The 20,287-nt window shown below is 33.9% G+C and overlaps 1 protein-coding gene across 1 annotated transcript; it reads left to right on the forward strand.

Annotated features, from left to right (window-relative positions):
- The first annotated feature begins 2,593 nt into the window (after nucleotides 1–2,593).
- Nucleotides 2,594–3,529, forward strand: LOC126704985 (uncharacterized). The gene has a single exon (XM_050403960.1). It carries the CDS (start codon nucleotides 2,594–2,596, stop codon nucleotides 3,527–3,529), a length of 936 nt encoding a protein of 311 aa, XP_050259917.1.
- The last annotated feature ends 16,758 nt before the right edge of the window (nucleotides 3,530–20,287 follow it).

The following is a 20,287-nucleotide window of genomic DNA, read 5'->3' on the forward strand; positions in this document are numbered from 1 at the left end:
TGGGTCCTCAGACCTCCTGCTTTGGGGAAATTAACACGCGCGGAATCTTTGGAAGCGGTTAAACAGAACCTTAGCAATTCCGGATTCTCGGACCTCTTGCTTTGGGGAAATTAACACGCATGGAATGTGTTGAAGCGTTTAAACATAACTTTAGCTATGCCGGTCCACAGACCTACTGCTTTGGGGAAATTAACACGCACGGAATCTTTGGAAGTGGTTAAATAGAACCTTAGCTATGCCGGGTCCTCGGACCTCCTGCTTTGGAGAAATTAACGTGCACTGGCATCATATGAAGCAATTAAACAAAACTTTAGCTATTCCGGGTTCTCGGACCTCCTGCTTTGGGGAAATTAACAGGCACTGGAATCTTTTGAAGCAGTTAAACAAAACCTTAGTTATGCCGGGTCCTCGGACCTCCTGCTTTTGAGAAATTAACACGTACTGAATCTTTTGAAGCGATTAAACAAAACCTTAGATATGCCGGGTACTCGGCCCTCCTGCTTTGGGGAAATTAACACGTACGACATCTTATGAAGCGGTTGAACAGAATCCTAGCTATGCCGGGTCTTCGGATCTCCTGCTTTGGGGAAATTAACGCGCACTGGCATCGTATGAAGCGATTAATCAGAAAATTAGCTATGTCGGGTCCTCGGACCTTCTGCTTTGGGGAAATTAACGCGCACTGTATCTTTTGAATCGGTTAAACAAGACCTTAGCTATGCTGGGTCCTCGGATCTCCTGGTTTGGGGAAATTAACTCCCAGTGGCATCTTATGAAGCGGTTAAACAGAACCTTAGCTATGCTGGGTCCTTGGACCTCCTGCTTTCGGGAATTTAGCATGCATCTGAATCTTTTGAAGCGGTTAAACAGAACCTTAGCTATGCTGGGTTGTCGGACCTCCTGCTTTGGGAAAATTAACGCCCAGTGGCATCTTATGAAGCGGTTAAACAAAACCTTAGCTATGCCGGGTCCTCGGACCTCCTGCTTTGGAGAAATGAACAGAAATGGAATATTTTGAAGTGATTAAATCGAACCTTAGCTATGCCGGGTCCTTGGACCTCCTGCTTTGGGGAAACTAACACGCACTGAAACTTTTGAAGTGGTTAAACAGAACCTTAGCTATGAAGGGTCCTCGAACCTCCTGCTTTGGGGAACTTAACACGCACGTCATCTTATGAAGTGGTTAAACAGAACAATAGGCATGCCAGGTCCTCAGATCTCTTGCTTATGGGAAATTAGTGCGCAACTGCATCTTATGAAGCGGTTAAACAAAATCTTAACTATATAGGGTCCTCGGACCTCCTGTTTTGGGGAACTTAACACGCACTGAATCTTTTGAAGCGGTTAAACAAAACTTTAGCTATGTCGGGTCCTCGGACCTCCTGCTTTGGGGAAATTAACTCGTACGGAATCTTTTGAAGCAGTTAAACAGAACCTTAGCTATGCCGTGTCCTTGGACCTCCTGTTTTGTGGAAATTAAGCGCATTGGCATCTTATGAAGCGGTTAAACAGAACCTTAGTTATGCTGGGTCCTCAGACCTCCTGCTTTGGGGAAATTAACACGCGCGGAATCTTTGGAAGCGGTTAAACAGAACCTTAGCAATGCCGGATTCTCGGACCTCTTGCTTTGGGGAAATTAACACGCATGGAATGTTTTGAAGCGTTTAAACATAACTTTAGCTATGCCGGTCCATAGACCTACTGCTTTGGGGAAATTAACACGCACGGAATCTTTGGAAGTGGTTAAATAGAACCTTAGCTATGCCGGGTCCTCGGACCTCCTGCTTTGGGGAAATTAACACGCACAGAATCTTTTGAAGCGATTAAACAGAACCTTAGCTATGTCAGGTCTTCGAACCTCCTACTTTGGGGAAATTAACTCGCACCGAAGGAAAGCTAGTATAAAATGGGGGGTAGGAGGCAATCTGAGCGGGGGCACCACGACCACTCAAGACGTATTAGTAAAAGCTCCTCGAATTGTGCCGAGGACCAACCTTCTTTGATAAATTTAGTTCATCTCTGCTTGATTGTGATGAATACCATATTTACTGTTATCCATGCACTAAAACCTAGCTCTTTGACCCACTCTCTACAAATTTATTATACCGGGCTCACTAGTCCAAGATCTCATACATCTTGGGTTTGGGCTGCAAAACGTATCCCTATAATTTTTTTTCTTTATATTCCCAATTTTTTTTTAAAAAAAAAAAGAAAAGAAAATAAAAATGGTTACCAAACATAGCCTAACTCTATTTCACAACAAGTTAAATAAAAAGTTTCTCAAAAAATACAAAAGCTAAATAAGAAAAGTAAAAAAATAGTATTTCAACTTATTTATATATATAATAATAAGTGAAACTGAGAGAAAATCAAATTAGAATTTCTAATTAATGTTTCAATTTTGCTCCATGTGTCCTAAATTATATATTCTTGAAGAATTTTGTTTCTTAATTTTAAAATAAAATGTGGGACCACATCATAAATATTCATCCAAGTGAGTGCTTACCGCTTGCTTGTTTCAGTCGAATCAGCTCTTCAGCCCAGTTCATCAGTTTTGGGTAGTAACGGGTTGGTTTGAAAGAAAATTTGGAAGATGAAGGTGCCTCCGAAGATCCGACACTTTATCTGGCGTGCTGCGAAGGATGTTCTGCCCACTAAACAGAATTTACAGGCTCGGCATATACCTGTTGGAGTGGAATGTGATGGCTGTGGAGATCACACGGAGTCGATAATTCATTGTTTATGGTTGTGCGATCAGGCGAGGTCGGTGTGGATGTCGCTCTTGGAGTTTCGCTCACTGCTGCAGAAGAAATGTCGGACGTTCTGTGACTTATTGGAGGAAGTCTTCAGTGTTGGGCCAGCCAAGAAGGTAGCTTTGTTCGCTACTGTGGCGTGGTGCATATGGCAGCGTCGCAACCGGTTAAGGGAGAACCAGTCAACGTGGAAGCTGCATGAAATTGGTGATAACGCACAGCGATTGGTGGATGAATTTTGGAGCGTCAATTCTCAAGAGAGTGGCGAGCCTATTCCTCGGCACAGGGTGCGCTGGTCTCCTCCACCAGAGGACTGCTACAAAGTTAATTTTGATGCTGCGTTTTGTGAGGATTCAGGTTTGGCTGGTATCGGAGTGGTTTGCCGGGATAATTCTGGTCAAGTTATCGCGGCTCTTAGGCAGAATCTGGGTCAAGTGCAGTCAGTAGAGATGGCTGAAGCTCTGGCAGCGCGAAGGGCTGTGGTCTTTGCCAGGGAGATGAGTTTATTTTGTATCATTGTTGAAGGTGATTGTCTGGCAGTCATTCAGGCTTTGCGTCGAAGTGGTCTTTGTCCTCTATTATTTGGTCATATTGTGAATGAGACTAAGCGTCTGGGATCCGTCCGAAGAAGTTGTGTGTTTCAACATGTTAGGCGGGAGGGGAATAGGTTAGCTCATAGCTTAGCTAAAAAAGCAGTTCTATCTGCAGATTTTGAGGTTTGGGTAGAAGATTTACCTGAGGACGTGGATGTTGGTTTCCAGTCGGATTTTCCTTGAGTTAGTTTTTTTTTTTTTTTTTTTTGTTTTACCTTTGTAGTTCGTTTTTCTTTAATAAAATTTCGCTTACCTTTTTCTCAAAAAAAAAAAAAAAAGTACAAAAACCAAAGAATCTAAAATAAATGAATCGTTAAATATATATATATATATATATATATTTAACAATAATTTAAAAAAAATGGACAATTTTCATTTTATTCCTAATAATATCATTACAAATTTTTTTAAAGAATTAACAAAATATAAAAATGACTATCAATAATATTTAAATTATATATATAGACATAGGGGTGATAGGCCCAGGAATGCATATCTATATATATATTGGACCAGGGGCCCAATCTGAGAACATGAATAGTCCGAGGACGGGTAAACACCTTCCTAAGAATTCGTGTTGGTAAGTAAAGAGGTGAGGTCTAATCATAACCATCCGAGAAGGCTGTCCGAGGAGGAATACTTCCTCGGCTGAGCAAAGTCGAGGTCAGAAGGTATGGTCTGACACCAGGAGCAACGTTCCAGACGATTCCACTGATAAGGATAAGTATCCAAAAGGAATAAGACAGAGGGAGGCCATGAAATATCTTAAGGGAAAGCTGCTATCATTGCATTAAATGCTCTGCAGTTAACTTTCTGGCTGCATTAATGTGGAGAAGACCCCTGAATAGTGTTGCCTTGACTGCACCAACTCACAAAGAGCCGAAAGGGTGTCCGATGGGACAAACACTCAAGCGGTGGCTTGGATGATCAACAGATGGAGGGCTAAGATCGTCTAAAGAGAACTATATAATGTAAAAAAACCCTCCATGGAGAAATGATAGAAAAATTAAGAGAAAAACACTATATCAATCGAGAATTGAACTTGTAACTAAACTTGAGAGAAATATATAAGAACTGATCTCCTCGGACTGTGTTGATGACGATTTTTCTTTAGATTAAACCAGTCTATCTTCTTTTTCTTGTCATCTAAATTCATTTTACTTGTTGTCTAACACACTAAAGCCCGGTTTTCCAACACACTCTCTACAAATTTATTGTATTAGGCTTTTTAGGCCAAAGTCCATCCACCCTTTGGACTAGGAACTCAAATCTGGTCCTCACAATAGAAATTATATTGTGCATCTTATTGTATATCTTTAAGTGTAGCCATACATATGCATGAGGTTACAAGCTAGTTTTTAATTAAGATTGCTACTAAATATAAAAAAAAATGAGATGGTTTTCTAAATAATGAATCATTTTTAGAAAAATATAACATTTAAACAAACCGAGCGCAACTGTAAACAAGACCACTAAAATAGTATAAATAGAGCACCACTATGCCATTCCTTTCTCAATTATAAGCACATTCAAAGTGATATACAAGTCGTATAAATGGTTTTTATATCCAGTGCACAGAATTCACAATGGGCTACAAAACAGGCCAAAAATTTATATATCTTTTAAATAATTATTATATTAATTATAACGTTGTCACAGTTCGACCTCAGTTGAACCTTGGTCCGACTTTAAAAACTTTGAACCTTTCTCTTTTCGAGTTGTTTGAACGATCCGGGTCTGAAAATCATATTTACCACATCAACAAGTGTGAAATATTTTGTCAAATTTTGTGTCTACCCTAATCACCAAAAAAACGGTTTGTATATCCTGCACATAGGATTCACAATGAGCGCTACAGCTTGGGCCAATAGGTTCCAAGCCTCCGCTCCATAGACTAAGCCTAAAAAAATCTGCCGTTAAAAACCATGCAACATCATTTCGTGTCGGGTTGTCATCCGGATCAAACACAACTAAACTTCACATAGCCTAACAATTTATGTAATATTAATTTTTTTTTTTACGTCATATTTAGAGAGTGAGAGATAGAGAGAAATATGATAAGATAGTGTTCAATTGATGGGGTGTGGCCATGAGTCGTCAAACATGAATTTCGGCCATTGGATTAGACCATGAGATAGAGAAAGTTCACATCATCGATTTTCGGACATGGGTTTATGGGGAAGAATGATTTTCGGCATGGATTTATAGGGAATATAGGTTTTTGGCTTGGGTTTATGGGGAAAATGGGTTTTAAGGAAAAAGAACATGAAAAAAGTATGGAGATTTTGGGTGTGGCATGTTGTGGGTCTTTGGAGATTGCGGGGTGTGGCTAGCTAGACTTTGAAATTTGATGATTTTGCTTGTGTTTGAGAAAATATGGGCTTTGGGATTTATTATTTTGTATTTAAGCTAAATTTTTTGGGTTTTTTGTGTTTGTTTTCGAAGAAAATTTATAGGTTTATGGGTTCATTAGAGATTGGTTTGTTTATTGGGTTTATGGGTTTGAAGGGGTGTCCACGGGTCAGTCTGGGTCTGGTTTGTGCCTAACCCGTGACCGACCTAATAGAATCGAGTGGAGGAAGTTCAAACCTGTCGCCAACCGGAGAGGGAGTCAGATTAGAGCGGTCGGATTCGTGCCAGAAAGTGGTCAGTTCGGTACAAAACGTCCACGGTGGAAAAATCCAGCAAAAATAGTTTATTTTAGACAAAATTTTGCGAGATCTGATGGAGATCTCACCGGATCTAGTGAGATCTCACTAAATCCGATGAGATTTCCACCAAATCTGGTTGAGATCTCACTAGATTCTGTGAGATATCCTCGAATCTGGCATAAATCTCATCGAATCTAAACTATTTTGACAAAAAACTTGCCAAAAAAAGCTTGAATCGCCGGATTTTGGTAATGTTCCGATCAGGTTGGTTAAGGCGAGTTTTAGAGGAGAAAACCCGCCAACCAACCCACCAAAGTTGGTTTATTGGATCTATAACCCACCGACGACCGTCGGAGCTCTCGGGTCAGTTGGACATGTCTTGATTTGGGGAAGAACATGAAGAACATGTTCTTGTGTTCTTCCCAAAAAAAAAAAAAAATTTGAAAAGCAACAAAAAAATATTTTATTATTTAATTTAATTAGATTGAAGGTTTGCTACGTAGACAATTTCCATTATTGAGATGACAGTAGTGACCAATATGGTAATGATTTTTGATTTTGAGGAACTAACATAGGCGCTCCAAAAAAAGTAGAGACCAAAATGAAAATTGGCTCAAAATATAGGGATCAAAAGTGTATTTTTGCCTTAAATATATAAAAACCCTCAATTTTAGCTTTTGCCTTAAACCCCCAAATGCATCAAGCCATCCTTGACCTCTATTACAACAACTTCATTTGATGTGAAACAAGGTTTTACCTATTACAACAAAATATTTTGATGTGAAATAAGTGGTTACTTATTGCAACAACATTATTTTGATGTGAAATAAGGTTTAACTATTACAACAAAACATTTAGATATGACAAGGTAATTCTTGCAACAATCTTAAATTGATTTAATACATTTAAGTTACTATTACAACAAAAAGTATATTTTTCATCTATTACAACAATATATTTTGATGTGAAATAAGTGGTTAGTTATTGCATCAATATATTTCAAAATAAAATAAGGTTTAGTTATTACAACAACACATTTAGATGTAACAAGGTAATTTTTGCAACAATCTTAATTGATATAATAAATTTAAGTTACTATTACAACAAAGAACAACTCACAGATGCAATAGTATGTATATTACTCCAATTATTTTTGTTGTTGTAATATTACTTGTTGTAATAGGTCTTTTTTCTTGTAGTGACTCTTACTGTTTCCCTGTGGTTGAGCTCCATGCTTTGTATCACAGAAGCACGAGCACTGAATGGATTAGGGGTTCCTAGTATTAATGCTAGGGAGACTGGGGGTGTCTTTGAAGAATCATCCAAGAGGACAAGATCGGGTAGCAGAGGACAAAGTTACAAATACTCTAAACCTACACATTAAGGACCTAGCCCTGGTATAGGGAATAAGAGTGTTCCCAGTTACAAATACTCTAAGCCTACACAAGAAGGACCTAGCCCCGGTATTGGACAGTATTCCCAGTTACAGATACTCTAAGCCTACACAAGAAGGACCTAGCCTTGGTATAGGGCATAAGAATGTTCCCGGTGATTATCAATAATAACCATTATGAATTGCTACCAAATGGTCTTCTTATATACACACTTGCGCATTCCTTCCAATAAACGGTGGTGCTGTTTTTAGATGGTTGGTACTTGGTAAGGTGTTCTATTTTGAGTATCTTTGTAAGGCATTCTTTTTTCATTTTCTTTTTCTTTTCTTTTTTTATTTTTTTGAGAAGATTTTGTATGGCATTCAACTAATGTGAATGTTAACTCTCGAAAATAAATGTGAGTGTAATATTTTCTAATAAAATTAGGTTGAAGTTGAGAAATAATTCTTGGCCTTTCTATGATTATCCTATACGTGTCTCAAGACTCAACAAAAATGTCAAAATCGCACATATATTGTGGGCTCTTCTTTTGTCATCAATAAATTAAGAATCAAGTCAGAATATAATATTAATATACTTTTGACCTGTTTGTGATCTATTAGCCACGTTTAGTAACCTTCATAATCCATTTTCTCATCTATCATGATTATTCTATGAAGATTATTCTTTATTATTAGGTTAAAATATCAATTGATTTTTAATATAGACAGAATTTGGATTTTATATCTTTTACTCATCCAGAAATTTTTTTACTAATAAAGTTAATTGAAACCTAAAACCTATTGAATAATTACACTAAAATAACAAGGAACGAATTGCCACAACTATACAACCAAATGATTATGGACTATATCACTTTTACTTTGTAAAAAACAGAATTTTTTTAATATTTATTTAAGCATTTGATGGCACGGTCAAAATGAATTTGGATATGAAAATAAAAATGATTTAATACCATCAATTGGTAAAATCTCTTTTTGTTCAAAAAAATAATAATAATAAAGATTAGTAAAATCTCTTATTTGTATTCTCAAATAAGAGATTTAGAGTTCGAGTCCTCCAAAATAAAAAATTGATTGGTGTTAGCATGATAATAAGAGTCATCATCATTGAGTAAATGCTATAAATTGAAATTCTACACTTTCTATAAATTAAAAAAAAAAAAAATTCTAATATTTTTTTTTTTTTTTGAGAAATAAACACACAAACATAAGGGAGAGAGAAAGAGGTTCTAATATTTCTCATTTAATCAAATAGCTTAAGCAAGATTTTCAAATCAAATTACATCAAATATGGAAAAAAAATAACTTATAAGCAAATTACAATCAAATCCTAAGTGCCTATTGACTCTCAAAAATTAATTAGTTCCGAAGAAATGGCGTTCTAAATATCGATGGCCTATATTAGATGTTTGTACCAAATCTTATAGATTGCATTTGGAAAGTCACAAAAAAGCCATATTTTGGGTCTTTTTTTTTTTTTGGTGGATCCCACACCATAATAAAAAAAAAAAAGAAAAAACATGACACACCAATGCACATAATCATATTTCCCATCTGAAATTAGGTGTTTGGAAAGAGTTTGAACCAAATGAAGAAGTGGGGTCAGAACTTGCGACCAATGAACAATCATAATTGTGGTTGTTTTTGTTGAGCGCATGAAATGATGTACAGAGGTTGAGCATCGATCGTGATGAACTATTGGATTTTTGTGTTGGTGGTGGCGAAATGCATGGAGAATTTTGATTTTCCAAATATGACGACGGTGAAATCACGAAAGGACCAAAATTATTAACGGTAAAGGAGGAAAATATTATCGAATATATATATATATATATATATATTTTTTTTTTTTTTGAGACACGTATTGCGTAATCACGGAAGGACCAAAATTATTTTTCAACCTCAAACCGGGTATATATATATATAAAACCGAAACCTTTGCTGGCACCACAATTTTCCACGTCAGTACAATATTTAAAAAATAAAAAATAAAAATAAAAACATTATAACACCTCAAAACCCTAGCAACCTTACCCCTCTCTCAAGTTAAGAAATATAAAACCACAGTTTCTGCAAACTCTCTCTCTCCAAACGTAAATATCAAATTCAACCCCTTTAATTTCTCTTTATATTTTTGAGGATTTTATAGAGTTATAGTGAGTTATGCTGATTTTATTTTTTGTGTGTGTGTGTATAGATGGTCATAATACTCCGGTATTCCAAGAGAAGTTTGTGTTTTCGTTAATTGAAGGTCTTAGAGAGATAAGTGTTGCAGTTTGGAACAACAATACAAAAGACGATTTCATTGGCAGCGGAAAGTAATTATTTTGTCTCATATTTTTGTTTTTTGAATTGATTTTGTGTGCTTTTTAGACCCTTTTGGATCAATTTTGTTAATTGGGTGTTTTTTTTTTTTTTTTTTTTTTGATATGGTCCAATTGGGGAAGGTTCTTTCAAAGGGTTACGACGACTACACTTGATGTCTGTATACTAATAGTGGGGGGTAAGTGCTATAAATTACTAACCCTTTTAAGTGTATAATCTGTTTCTAAAATTATCTATAATATTTTGTCCTCCAAAAATTTTATCTCTTTAATTTTAGTATATTGTGTTTCTTAAGCTATAAACAGATTTTCTTTGTTTCTTATTTTCAATAATAAATCATTTTATTGCAATACCGGTAATTGTTTGAGAAATCCAATATGTTCATATCTCTATAGAATAGAGAATAGTAGAAGCCAATTTTATTACAACTACTTAAATTGAGTTGACTTAATTCCGTACAATTACAAAGTATAGCATGAAAGATAATGGAATTAATTGTTGTAATTTTTATTTTCTTTCCATGTTTTGAATTTCCATGTATTTATTGTTGATGAGAAATTAAGGCTCAGTTGCACAATATGTGTAAATTCTTCAGAAGGCTACTTTAAATAGTAAGTCAATGTGTCTTTTACATTTGGGTATTAGTTAGAATTATTTTCAAATGATTGTACCAATAAAAGTGAATGTGTATAAATTTTGTTTAACTATCCTGTGCATCGCATGGGTTAGCGACTAGTTAATTTTATAAGAAAATATTACATTACATTCACATGATTTCAATAATTTATAATACCCTTGAGGGTGATTCCACAACTAAACTTCAAAACCCCATGTTTATTTCTGGATGAATCTTCACAACTTCATGTCACAAAGATACTTTTTTTTTTTTTGCTTAATATATATGTTACAAAGAGCAGACACTTAACCAAAACACGTTTGGCCACATAACATGACAAGGGTAGGATACTCGGTGTATATCAACACCTTAAACTACCTGAAGTACATAATTCCTCGAAAGAATATGTACTATTTAATAACAACAATCTTAAACTAGCACCACCATTTGGAACGTACATATGTGTTATTATAAAGAAATATGGCAAAGAAAAGGAAACCTTTTGGGAACGATTGATAATGGATGATTTTACTGACTATTAATTGGGGGGAACATTCTTATGCCCCTCACCAGGGCTAGGACCTCCGCTACTTGATTCTGTTTTTTGAGTATATTTGTATCTATGTCCTCCGCCATGGGAGCTTGGCCCTGAACTCTTACTTTCTGTCACCCTCTTAGGTAATTCTTCAAAGACATCTTGAGTGTGCCCATTATTACTAGGCAACCCAAATTCATTCAGTGGCCGTGCTTCTGTGACATAATGCATGAAGCTCAACCAGAACGAAACAAGAAAAATGAAAAAGAAGGTAGCAAATGCGAATCCTCTACCCATTCTAGATATGTTTATGGTACTCAGAATAAGGAGATATATTATTTGTGTGTGAATGTGCGCCTAAGGAAGAATGAGGTGGTGCATTATTTATAGTATTTGAGGGACTTGTTATACCTCGTAAATGCATGCATCGCTTAGAGACATGTGTGAAATTCTGGATTTGGAATTCATGAGTTGCCACGCCACATCGAGTTCATGCTAGGCAGCCAGAAAATGTAGGTTCATTGCAGAATGAGGACTCTGAAGGCATTTGCAAAAAAGTAAACTGTAGCCGACGTACAAGTTGAGTCTTTAAAAGGACAGCACGAATTTAGAGTCAAGTGAGGACTTTCTTTATGCGCCATCACGAAGACACCATTGACCATTGTGGTATAGAGGTGATATTGTGAGGTAAGTAAGTGCATATGTGATGATTGATGTAGCAACATGCATGATGGGATGCAATGATATGTGAACATAATATGATGAGCAATAGATGTGATGTTGTGATGCTATGATGTGATGAGCATGTGATCATCGTGATGAATGCGACGTAATGCAGTTTGAAATGAATGGATGATGTGATGCATATGTGTGCATTTTAATTTCTTCTTGCATACTCAGGATAGCCCATTAGAAAATTCCTTCACAAAATTACACTAGAGAACATAAGAGTGGAGGTTGGCTCATTGGGTAGGCTGACTTGAGTACCAAACGCCTTCTCAAGACGTACCCTAGCTTCGAATCTAGTATCTATGGTATAGATCTTTGCTAAGACTACAAGTAGATTCTTGGACTTAATTTAGGTGGTAGCTCCCAACCCTCTATCTCCGGTCTATTCGACTAAGACATACTTTCTAAACAATAATCTTGTGTCTAGCTATGATGTTGAGCCTACACCATTAAAATAACCATATGACCCCCTAAGCCTCACCAAAATTGCTAGAGTTATCTCTATCTCCAGAACCACTAAAATAACTCGATTACCCCTAGACGTTACAAAAATTATTTAATACCCAAAACCTTTAAAATAACTAAATTATCAACAAAATTCACAAGATTTATTAGAACATCCCTATAACTACTAAAATGATCATATCACACAAACACCGGATGATTCACATACTACGGAGATGGAAGCTTGCACGTGGAAGTTCAAAAACACACTATGGAGACCCTCTCTCTCTCTCTCTCTCTCTCTCTCTCTCTCTCTCTCTCTCTCTCTCTCTCTCTCTCTATATATATATATATATATAAATATATATATATTTATTGATCAGTGGAAAATTAATGGCAAGCTAAGGCTGCGTTTGTTTTGGCTGAAAATGATTTCAAGAAATCATTTTACACCAGCCTATGTGTTTGGTAAACACAGAAAATTGGGTCAAACGGAAATCAATTTCCATGTTGACTGTAAAATAACAAGCCTCAACTGTAAATCAATTTCAGGTTTTATTTTCACTTCAAATGATTTCCATCCCAAGAAAATAGGAGAGAGAAACAGCAAGACCCGATCACCGGTCAGATCGCCGTCCTCGTCCCCTTCACGCGGACTCACACACCCGATGAAGACAACCCAACGTTCGCTAGTTTGATCATGCCGCAGGTTTATGCCTCAGCCTCACCGCAAAGATTCATCATCTTAGCCACAGATCTACACCGCCTCCCTCGTCCCCTCCACAGATCTACACCACCTCACCGGACCGTTATCGTCTCTCTTTCCCTCTGACCAATCAAAGTCGAGAAGCTATCAGACCCACCCACGATCTCTGATCTACAAACCAATCTCATCGCCGTCGCCTCCTTCAGACCCACCTGCTGATCTCGCCTCTGTCAGACCCACTCGCCCATCTTGCCTTCTTCAGACCCACTCGCCGATCTGTGGTGCTATACCAATATTTTCTTAATCTATCTCTCCCTCTCCCTCTCTCACGATTGGTGCTTATATTTGAGAAAGACTAAATTTTTTTTGGTTATGTTTTATTGTTGATTTGGTTTATATATTCAGATTTCCTATTATAATATTTGTTTGGAAGTTGAGAAAATGTGTTACTAGAGAATTTTCAGAAACACAACTAAACACCTTAAAACATTTTCCAAAATATTTTTTGTGGTGGGACCAAACACCTGAAATCATTTTCATTTTCGGAAAAAATTTTCACTTGAAAATATTTTACACCTTGAAATCATTTTACATTGAACCAAACACAACCTAAGAGATAAGAAGCCTTCAAGCGAAGTTAATGTCTGTTGTGTACAATTTTTTAAATCTCTTTTTTTTTCTTACTTTTTCAAAATATATGTATACTTTAATATACTTTTAACAGAAAGTTAAATAAGCTGTTCTTAAACGAATACTTACTTTTCTTTTCTTTTCTTTTTATAAGTTAGCTATCTCATATTATATATAGGTACATGTATGGCAGTATGGGTGTCTACATTTACACGTGAGTGTTTCCATTTTTTTTTTCAAAATTTTTATAGGATGGTAGAACATCTTTTTTCTATTTCTTGTTTGAGAGAAGATGGTACTCTTGATAGTAGATCTAAGTACATATTGTGTTTATTATTATTATTATTGTTCATTTCTTTTTTACCAGTATCAATTGGTTAGTAAGATTAAAAAATTAATAATCAATCAACTTGTTTATAGAGTAGTTGTAGTTGTATTTACTTTTTATTTTTTATTTTTTATCTACTATAACTATAAGATGAACAGTTTCAATCATAAATATTATCAAAATTAGTTTTCACAATAAAAGAGAAGAAGATTTTTTAAAAGGACTATATGATTTTGTACATTAAAAGGTAAAATTAATGTAGATTTAGAATAGAATAAATCATAAATTATTTTTAGGATTTAAAAAAGTGTAGAATTTCATTTTGATAAATGATTAATTTAAAATATATTGAGAAATAATTATTTTGAGTCTTTTCTTTTGTTTATATATTGTTCATCCTTCGATATATAAGGACTAGTGTAACTTTTTTTTTTTTTTTGAGAGAGAGAGAGAGGGGATTCTAGCTTGGGGGGCCAAAGCATGCACCATTTTTTTATTAAAAAAAATTTAAGAATATGTCTTGAACCCCATTTCCACTTCACTCTTCTTTGGATTTGAAACAAGACAAGAAAGGCTTGAGAATTCCAACAAAACTTTCTTGGTCAATGAGCACAACAATTGGAGTGAGTAAAGAAATTGGTGGCAAGTATCATCAATCATCATGAGCCTTCATCTACTGTTTGCATTTCTCTTGACAATAAAATAGCTAGCTCTGATCTTTGGCATTTACAACTGGGATGTCGATCTCATCCTCGTAAAAAAAATTTAGTAAACAATATTCTAATGTTTAGTTTTTGGATATCCATTGTTATGTATGCCCTCATGCTAAGTTTTCAAGATTTTCTTTAACAATTAGTTCAAGATCTAGTTCTACTCATTTTGTTCTTGATCTTTTTCATTGTAATATTTCGGGTGGCTATATCGCACCTTCTTGCTTAGGTGCTCATTATTTCCTTGCCTTTTAATTTCCAGTTGCCTTTTATTTTTGGTTTTTTCTTTAAATACAAATAAGAAGGTAATAGATTTTCAAAATAACATTTTCATATATATGGCCAAACTCATCTTGACCGTGCAATCTAATTCTTAAAAAGTTATATTAATTTTTTTTTTGGGTAAAAAAAAAATTAAAACTTTTATGGTCCACAATTATTTGTTTGTAGACACTAAACATGTCCCAACAAAATAGGGTGGTTAAAAGAAAATATACACAAGGCTATATTTTCCTTATTATTTTATTCAAATTATTTGATATAAGCTATAGGCTCCTATTAGTTCAATTGATAAAATTTCTTATTGACAAATAAGAGATATAAAGTTAAATCCCGTTTAGACAAAAAAACTAATCAGTGTTTAAACTTGATAATAAAGATCAATTAGTATTGAGCAAATACTATAAATTAAAATTTTATTATATTTTGATTGCAGAAGAAATATTTTAAATTATATTTTAAAAAAAAATTACTCAATAATATATTGACGTTTTTGTGATCTATTAGCCACGTTGACTGACCTCGATAATCCATAAGAGATGCTATCTAAATCTAATGCTGCACCAGGACTTTTAAACTTTTGGACTCGTCGTTGCATTTTGGATATTCCCCATTTCAAAAAGCATATAAATCTTGATTCTAAAGAGGTCTTAATTCACTAGTCATGAAGTTATGTTCCACTTCCATGTACATATTTCCCATATATTTTGCAAAACCAAATAGCAACCTTGCACGGTACTTTGCACCTATAGATGATCTCTAAGATTATTCACCCTTGGCTTTATCATCCTATTTCACCTCTGCAACCTTCTTTTAATTCTAATCACATTCACCATCATCATATTTGGAAAATCAAAATTTTCCATGCATTTCACCACCAACACAAAACTCCAATACTTCAACGATGCTCAACCCCTGTACATCATTTCACTCAACATAAACAACCACCTAAATTATCATTGTATTCATTGGTCTGAAGTTCTGATTTCACTTCTTCATTTGATTCAAGCTCGGTCCAAACACCTAATTTCAGATGGGATATATGATTATGTGCATTTGAATGTGTTATGTTTTTTTTTTTCTTTTTCTTTTTTTCCTAAATAATTTGTTGAAGCCTTGAAGGTACGTACTGTATAGAAAAGAGGGGAAATTTTTTATTTTTTATTTTGGTTGAAAGACCAAAAAAATGATTTTTTTTTTTTTTTTTTTGGAACTTTCCAAATGCAATCTATAAGATTTGGTATAAACATCAAATATAGGCCATCCATATTTGAAACGCTATTTGTTCGGAACCAATTTTTGAGTCATTAAGGATTTTTAGGATTTGATTGTAATTATGAGTTATTTATTTTTTCCATATTGATGTGATTTGAAAATCTTACTTAAGCTGAGAGAGTATTGTAATTTGTTTTCATAAACAGGGTAGACTTTCAATATTGGAATTTTTTTTTTTTTTTGAGAAGAAATATTGTAATTGATTGTATTAAATTATTTTTATTTTCTTATCCAAACACATTTTGACCGTGCAATCAAATGCTTGAATAGTTATTTCTCCAAAAAAAAAAAAAAAGCTTGAATAGTTGCTAATTATTTACGTTTATTACAAAGTAAAACTGATATAGTCCACAATCATTTGGTTTTAGACACTAGACGTGAACCAACAAAATTGAGTAGTTCTTATAAAATTAAAAATTAAAAAAAAAAAAAACCAAAAAACGAAATGGAGTAGTTAAAAGAAAAACTAGTATCCTATCATAAAGAATAAGAATTATACAAATTAATTTGAACTTCAAATCAATTTGCCTTTGATTATGCAGCTGTTAAGCAATAGAATCCATATTTATACTCATAGATATTAAACATAAAAATCAATGATAATTTAAATTTGAATTTTAATATTTTTTTTAGAATGATTTAAATTTGAAGAATAATAATTATACAAATTAATTTGAACTTCAAATCAATTTGCGATTATGCAGCTGTTAAGCAATAGAATCCATATTTATACTCATAGATATTAAACAGTTGCTTCTCAAAAAAAAAAAAAAAAAGATATTAAACAGAAAAGTCAATGATAATTTAAATTTGGACTTGAATATTTTTTTAGAATGATTTAAATTTGAATTGAACATTGATTTTCTCAATTCCATAATTTTCTCTAGAAATTAGACCCTTGATTTGATGACCAATCCCATGAATTTCTCTCACAAAACATTATGGGAAGATAGTTTTCGCTTTTTATTTTATTTTATTTTATTTTATTTTTTTTTGTGTAGTATCATAAAAAATGTGTCAATGAAAGACTATTTATGGTCAATGGAAAACTTAATTAAAAGTATGATTTATTGTTTAGAGGTTCTTCTATGCTATTTTTTTTTTTTTTTGAAAAATAATATGTTTGGTAACTGTTTTTTTTCCCTTATTTTCTTTTTCCAAAAACTATTTTCTATTTTTGAAACTAAAAAACTTGTTTGGCAACTCAAAATGGACAGAAAACAAAAACAAATTTTAAAACTCAATTTGTGAAGGAAACTGAAAATATGCAAAAGACAGTTTTTAGTTTTTAGTTTTCAAAAGTTAAAGAAAACACGCATTTGATTTAACGAATTTGTCTCATTTAATAAGTTAGTATTAAAGTTCAAATCCTAGTAACAACATATTTTAGTATTTTCTATTTTTTTCTTCAAAAAACCTGATTTTTTTTTTTTAATTTCAACTAACCAAACATTTTTTTGATTTCAAAAATACAAGAAAATTATTTTTTCTTTATATTCCCAATTTTTTTAAAAAAAAATAGAAAATAAAAATGGTTACCAAACATAGCCTAACTCTATTTCACAACAAGTTAAATAAAAAGTTTCTCAAAAAATACAAAAGCTAAATAAGAAAAGTAAAAAAAATAGTATTTCAACTTATTCATATATATAATAAGAGATGGGTTCAAGTTACACCTGATGTAACTCTAAAAGAGTGACACCTTTTCTACACCATTGATTTTTATTAGATCCAAAGGTAGAAAAACACTCCTATCAAATCATTATTACTCCTAGAAATTAGTGATAAATTGCATTTACTATCCAGCTTTTATCTTAAATAATAACAATAATAAATAAAAATCTCTCATCATCATATCTCTCTTCCTGAATCTTCATCTCTCTCATAAGTCATAAGCACTAATGGCTTCCTACCTCCAACATCTCTCTCTCTAAAATAATAATAATAATAATAATGAATAGCAGCTGGTACCTCTCCTAAGGCATTTCTTCGTCAAAGGCCCACAATCTTGAGAGACAGAATACGAATATACGTTAAGCATCCTTTCTTATAGTCTTTTGATGAAACCGATAGCAGATTTATGGCCTTATAGTCGAGGCTAAGATATGGAGCCAATTTGAAAATCTATTGTTAGTACCTTGAATGAATCTGTTGAGGTTAATGCTTTTGAAGTTCATTTGAAAATACAATTGAAGCATGAAAATTGCAGAATGTGACATTAATAGTGGAGGTTGTTAGTTTGGTAATGTTTTGTTTCTTGTAATCCTTTTTAGTTTTTCTGTCCTTCACTGTCCTTTTTTCCTCTGTGCAACACCGGTAGTACCAACTACCAAAAGACCCCAATCTCTCTATGGTTAATCTTGTTCCAAAACTTATCTCTCATGGCTTGCTCCGCTGGGCATCAACAAAAACCTCCCTCCCTGCTTTCTCACCATCGGTGCAATCGCCACCACTGCTTACCCATTTTCATGGTCCCAAAATTTGTCAAGCAAGTCAAAGTTGATGGAAGCAGCTTATGAGACAAAGATTCAAAAAAAAAAAAATAAAAATAAAAGAGAGATAAAGAAAAAGATAACGAGGCAGGAGAGATTTTTTTATATATTTATTTATTATTACTTTTTAAAAATACTAGAGAGAATTAATACAGTTAATCACTAATTTTTAGGACAATAAATGATATAACTATTAGTGTTTTTCTACCGTTAGATATAATAAAAATCAATGGTGTAGAAAAGGAGATGTAACTTGAACCCAACTCATATAATAATAGGTGAAATTGAGAGAAACTCAAATTAGAATTTCAAATTAGAGTTTCAATTTTGCTCCATGTGTCCTAAATTATTTATTCTTAAAGAATTTTATTTCTTAAATTTTAAAATAAAATGTGGGACTACATCATAAATATTCATCCAAGTGAGTTATTAAGTACAAAAACCAAAGAATCTAAAATAAATGAATCGTTAAAATACATATATCACAATAATTTTAATAAAATGGACAGTTTACATTTTATTCCTAATAATATCATTACAAAATTTTTTAAAGAATTAACAAAATATAAAAATGACTATCAATAATATTTATATTATATATATAGGCGTAGCGGTGATAAGCCCAGGAATGCATATATATATATATATATATATATTGGGCTAGGAGCCCAATCTGAGGACATGAATAGTCTGAGGACGGGTAAACACCTTCCTAAGAATTTGTGTTGGTAAGTAAAGAAGTGAAGTCTGATCATAACCATCTGAGAAGGTTGTTCGAGGAGGAATACTTCCTCGGCTGCGCAAAGCTGAGGTCAAAAGGTGTGGTCTGACACCAAGAGCAACATTCCAGATGATTCCACTAATGAGGATAAGTATCTAGAAGGAATAGGACAGAGGGAGGTCATGAAATATCTTAAGGGAAAGCTACTACCATCGTATTAAATGCTCTATAGTTAACTTTCTAGCTGCATTAATGTGGAGAAGACCCCTAAATAATGCTGCCTTGGCTGCACCAACTCACAAAGGGCCTGAGAGGGTGTACGATGGGACAAACACTCAAGTGGTGGTTTGGATGATCAACGATGGAGGGCTAAGATTGTCTAAAGAGAACTATATAATGTAAAAGACTCTCCATGAAAAAATGATAGAAAAATTAAGAGAAAAATACTGTATCAATCAAGAATTAAACTTGTAACCAAACTTGAGAGAAATATACAAGAACTGATCTCCTAGAACTATGCCGAGGACGATTTTTCTTTAGATTAAACCAATCTATCTTCTTTTTCTTGTCATCTAAATCCATTTTACTTGTTGTCTAACTCACTAAAGCCTGATTTTCCAACTTACTTTCTACAAATTCATTATATTAGGCTTTTTGGACCAAAGTCCATCCACCCTTTGAAATAGGAACTCAAATCTAGTCCTTACAATAGAAATTATATTGTGCATCTCATTGTATATCTTTAAGTGTATTCATACATATACAAGAGGTTACAAACTAGTTTTTAATTAAGATTGCTACTAAATATAGAAAAATGAGATGATTTTCTAAATAATGAATCATTTTTTGAAAAATATAACTGTAGGGACACGATTCTCAAACGGCCCAACAATGACGTTGGGCTCGCGCGTGAAGGATCCCTCACAATAAAATTTGTAGAGAGTGGGCTTAAAAGGCGAGCGTCTGGTCACGGGGCGTTGGTCCAAACCGGACTTTAGGGAAATTCCGATAGAAAAAGACTTCAGCCTGGATATCCAAGCCCTACAACTTTGTAACTTGAGGGATTGGACTCCTCGGATCATGGCCGAGGAGCACTAACGCCTT

Source organism: Quercus robur, chromosome 11, assembly GCF_932294415.1.
Source record: "Quercus robur chromosome 11, dhQueRobu3.1, whole genome shotgun sequence".
NCBI classification, from domain to species: domain Eukaryota; kingdom Viridiplantae; phylum Streptophyta; class Magnoliopsida; order Fagales; family Fagaceae; genus Quercus; species Quercus robur.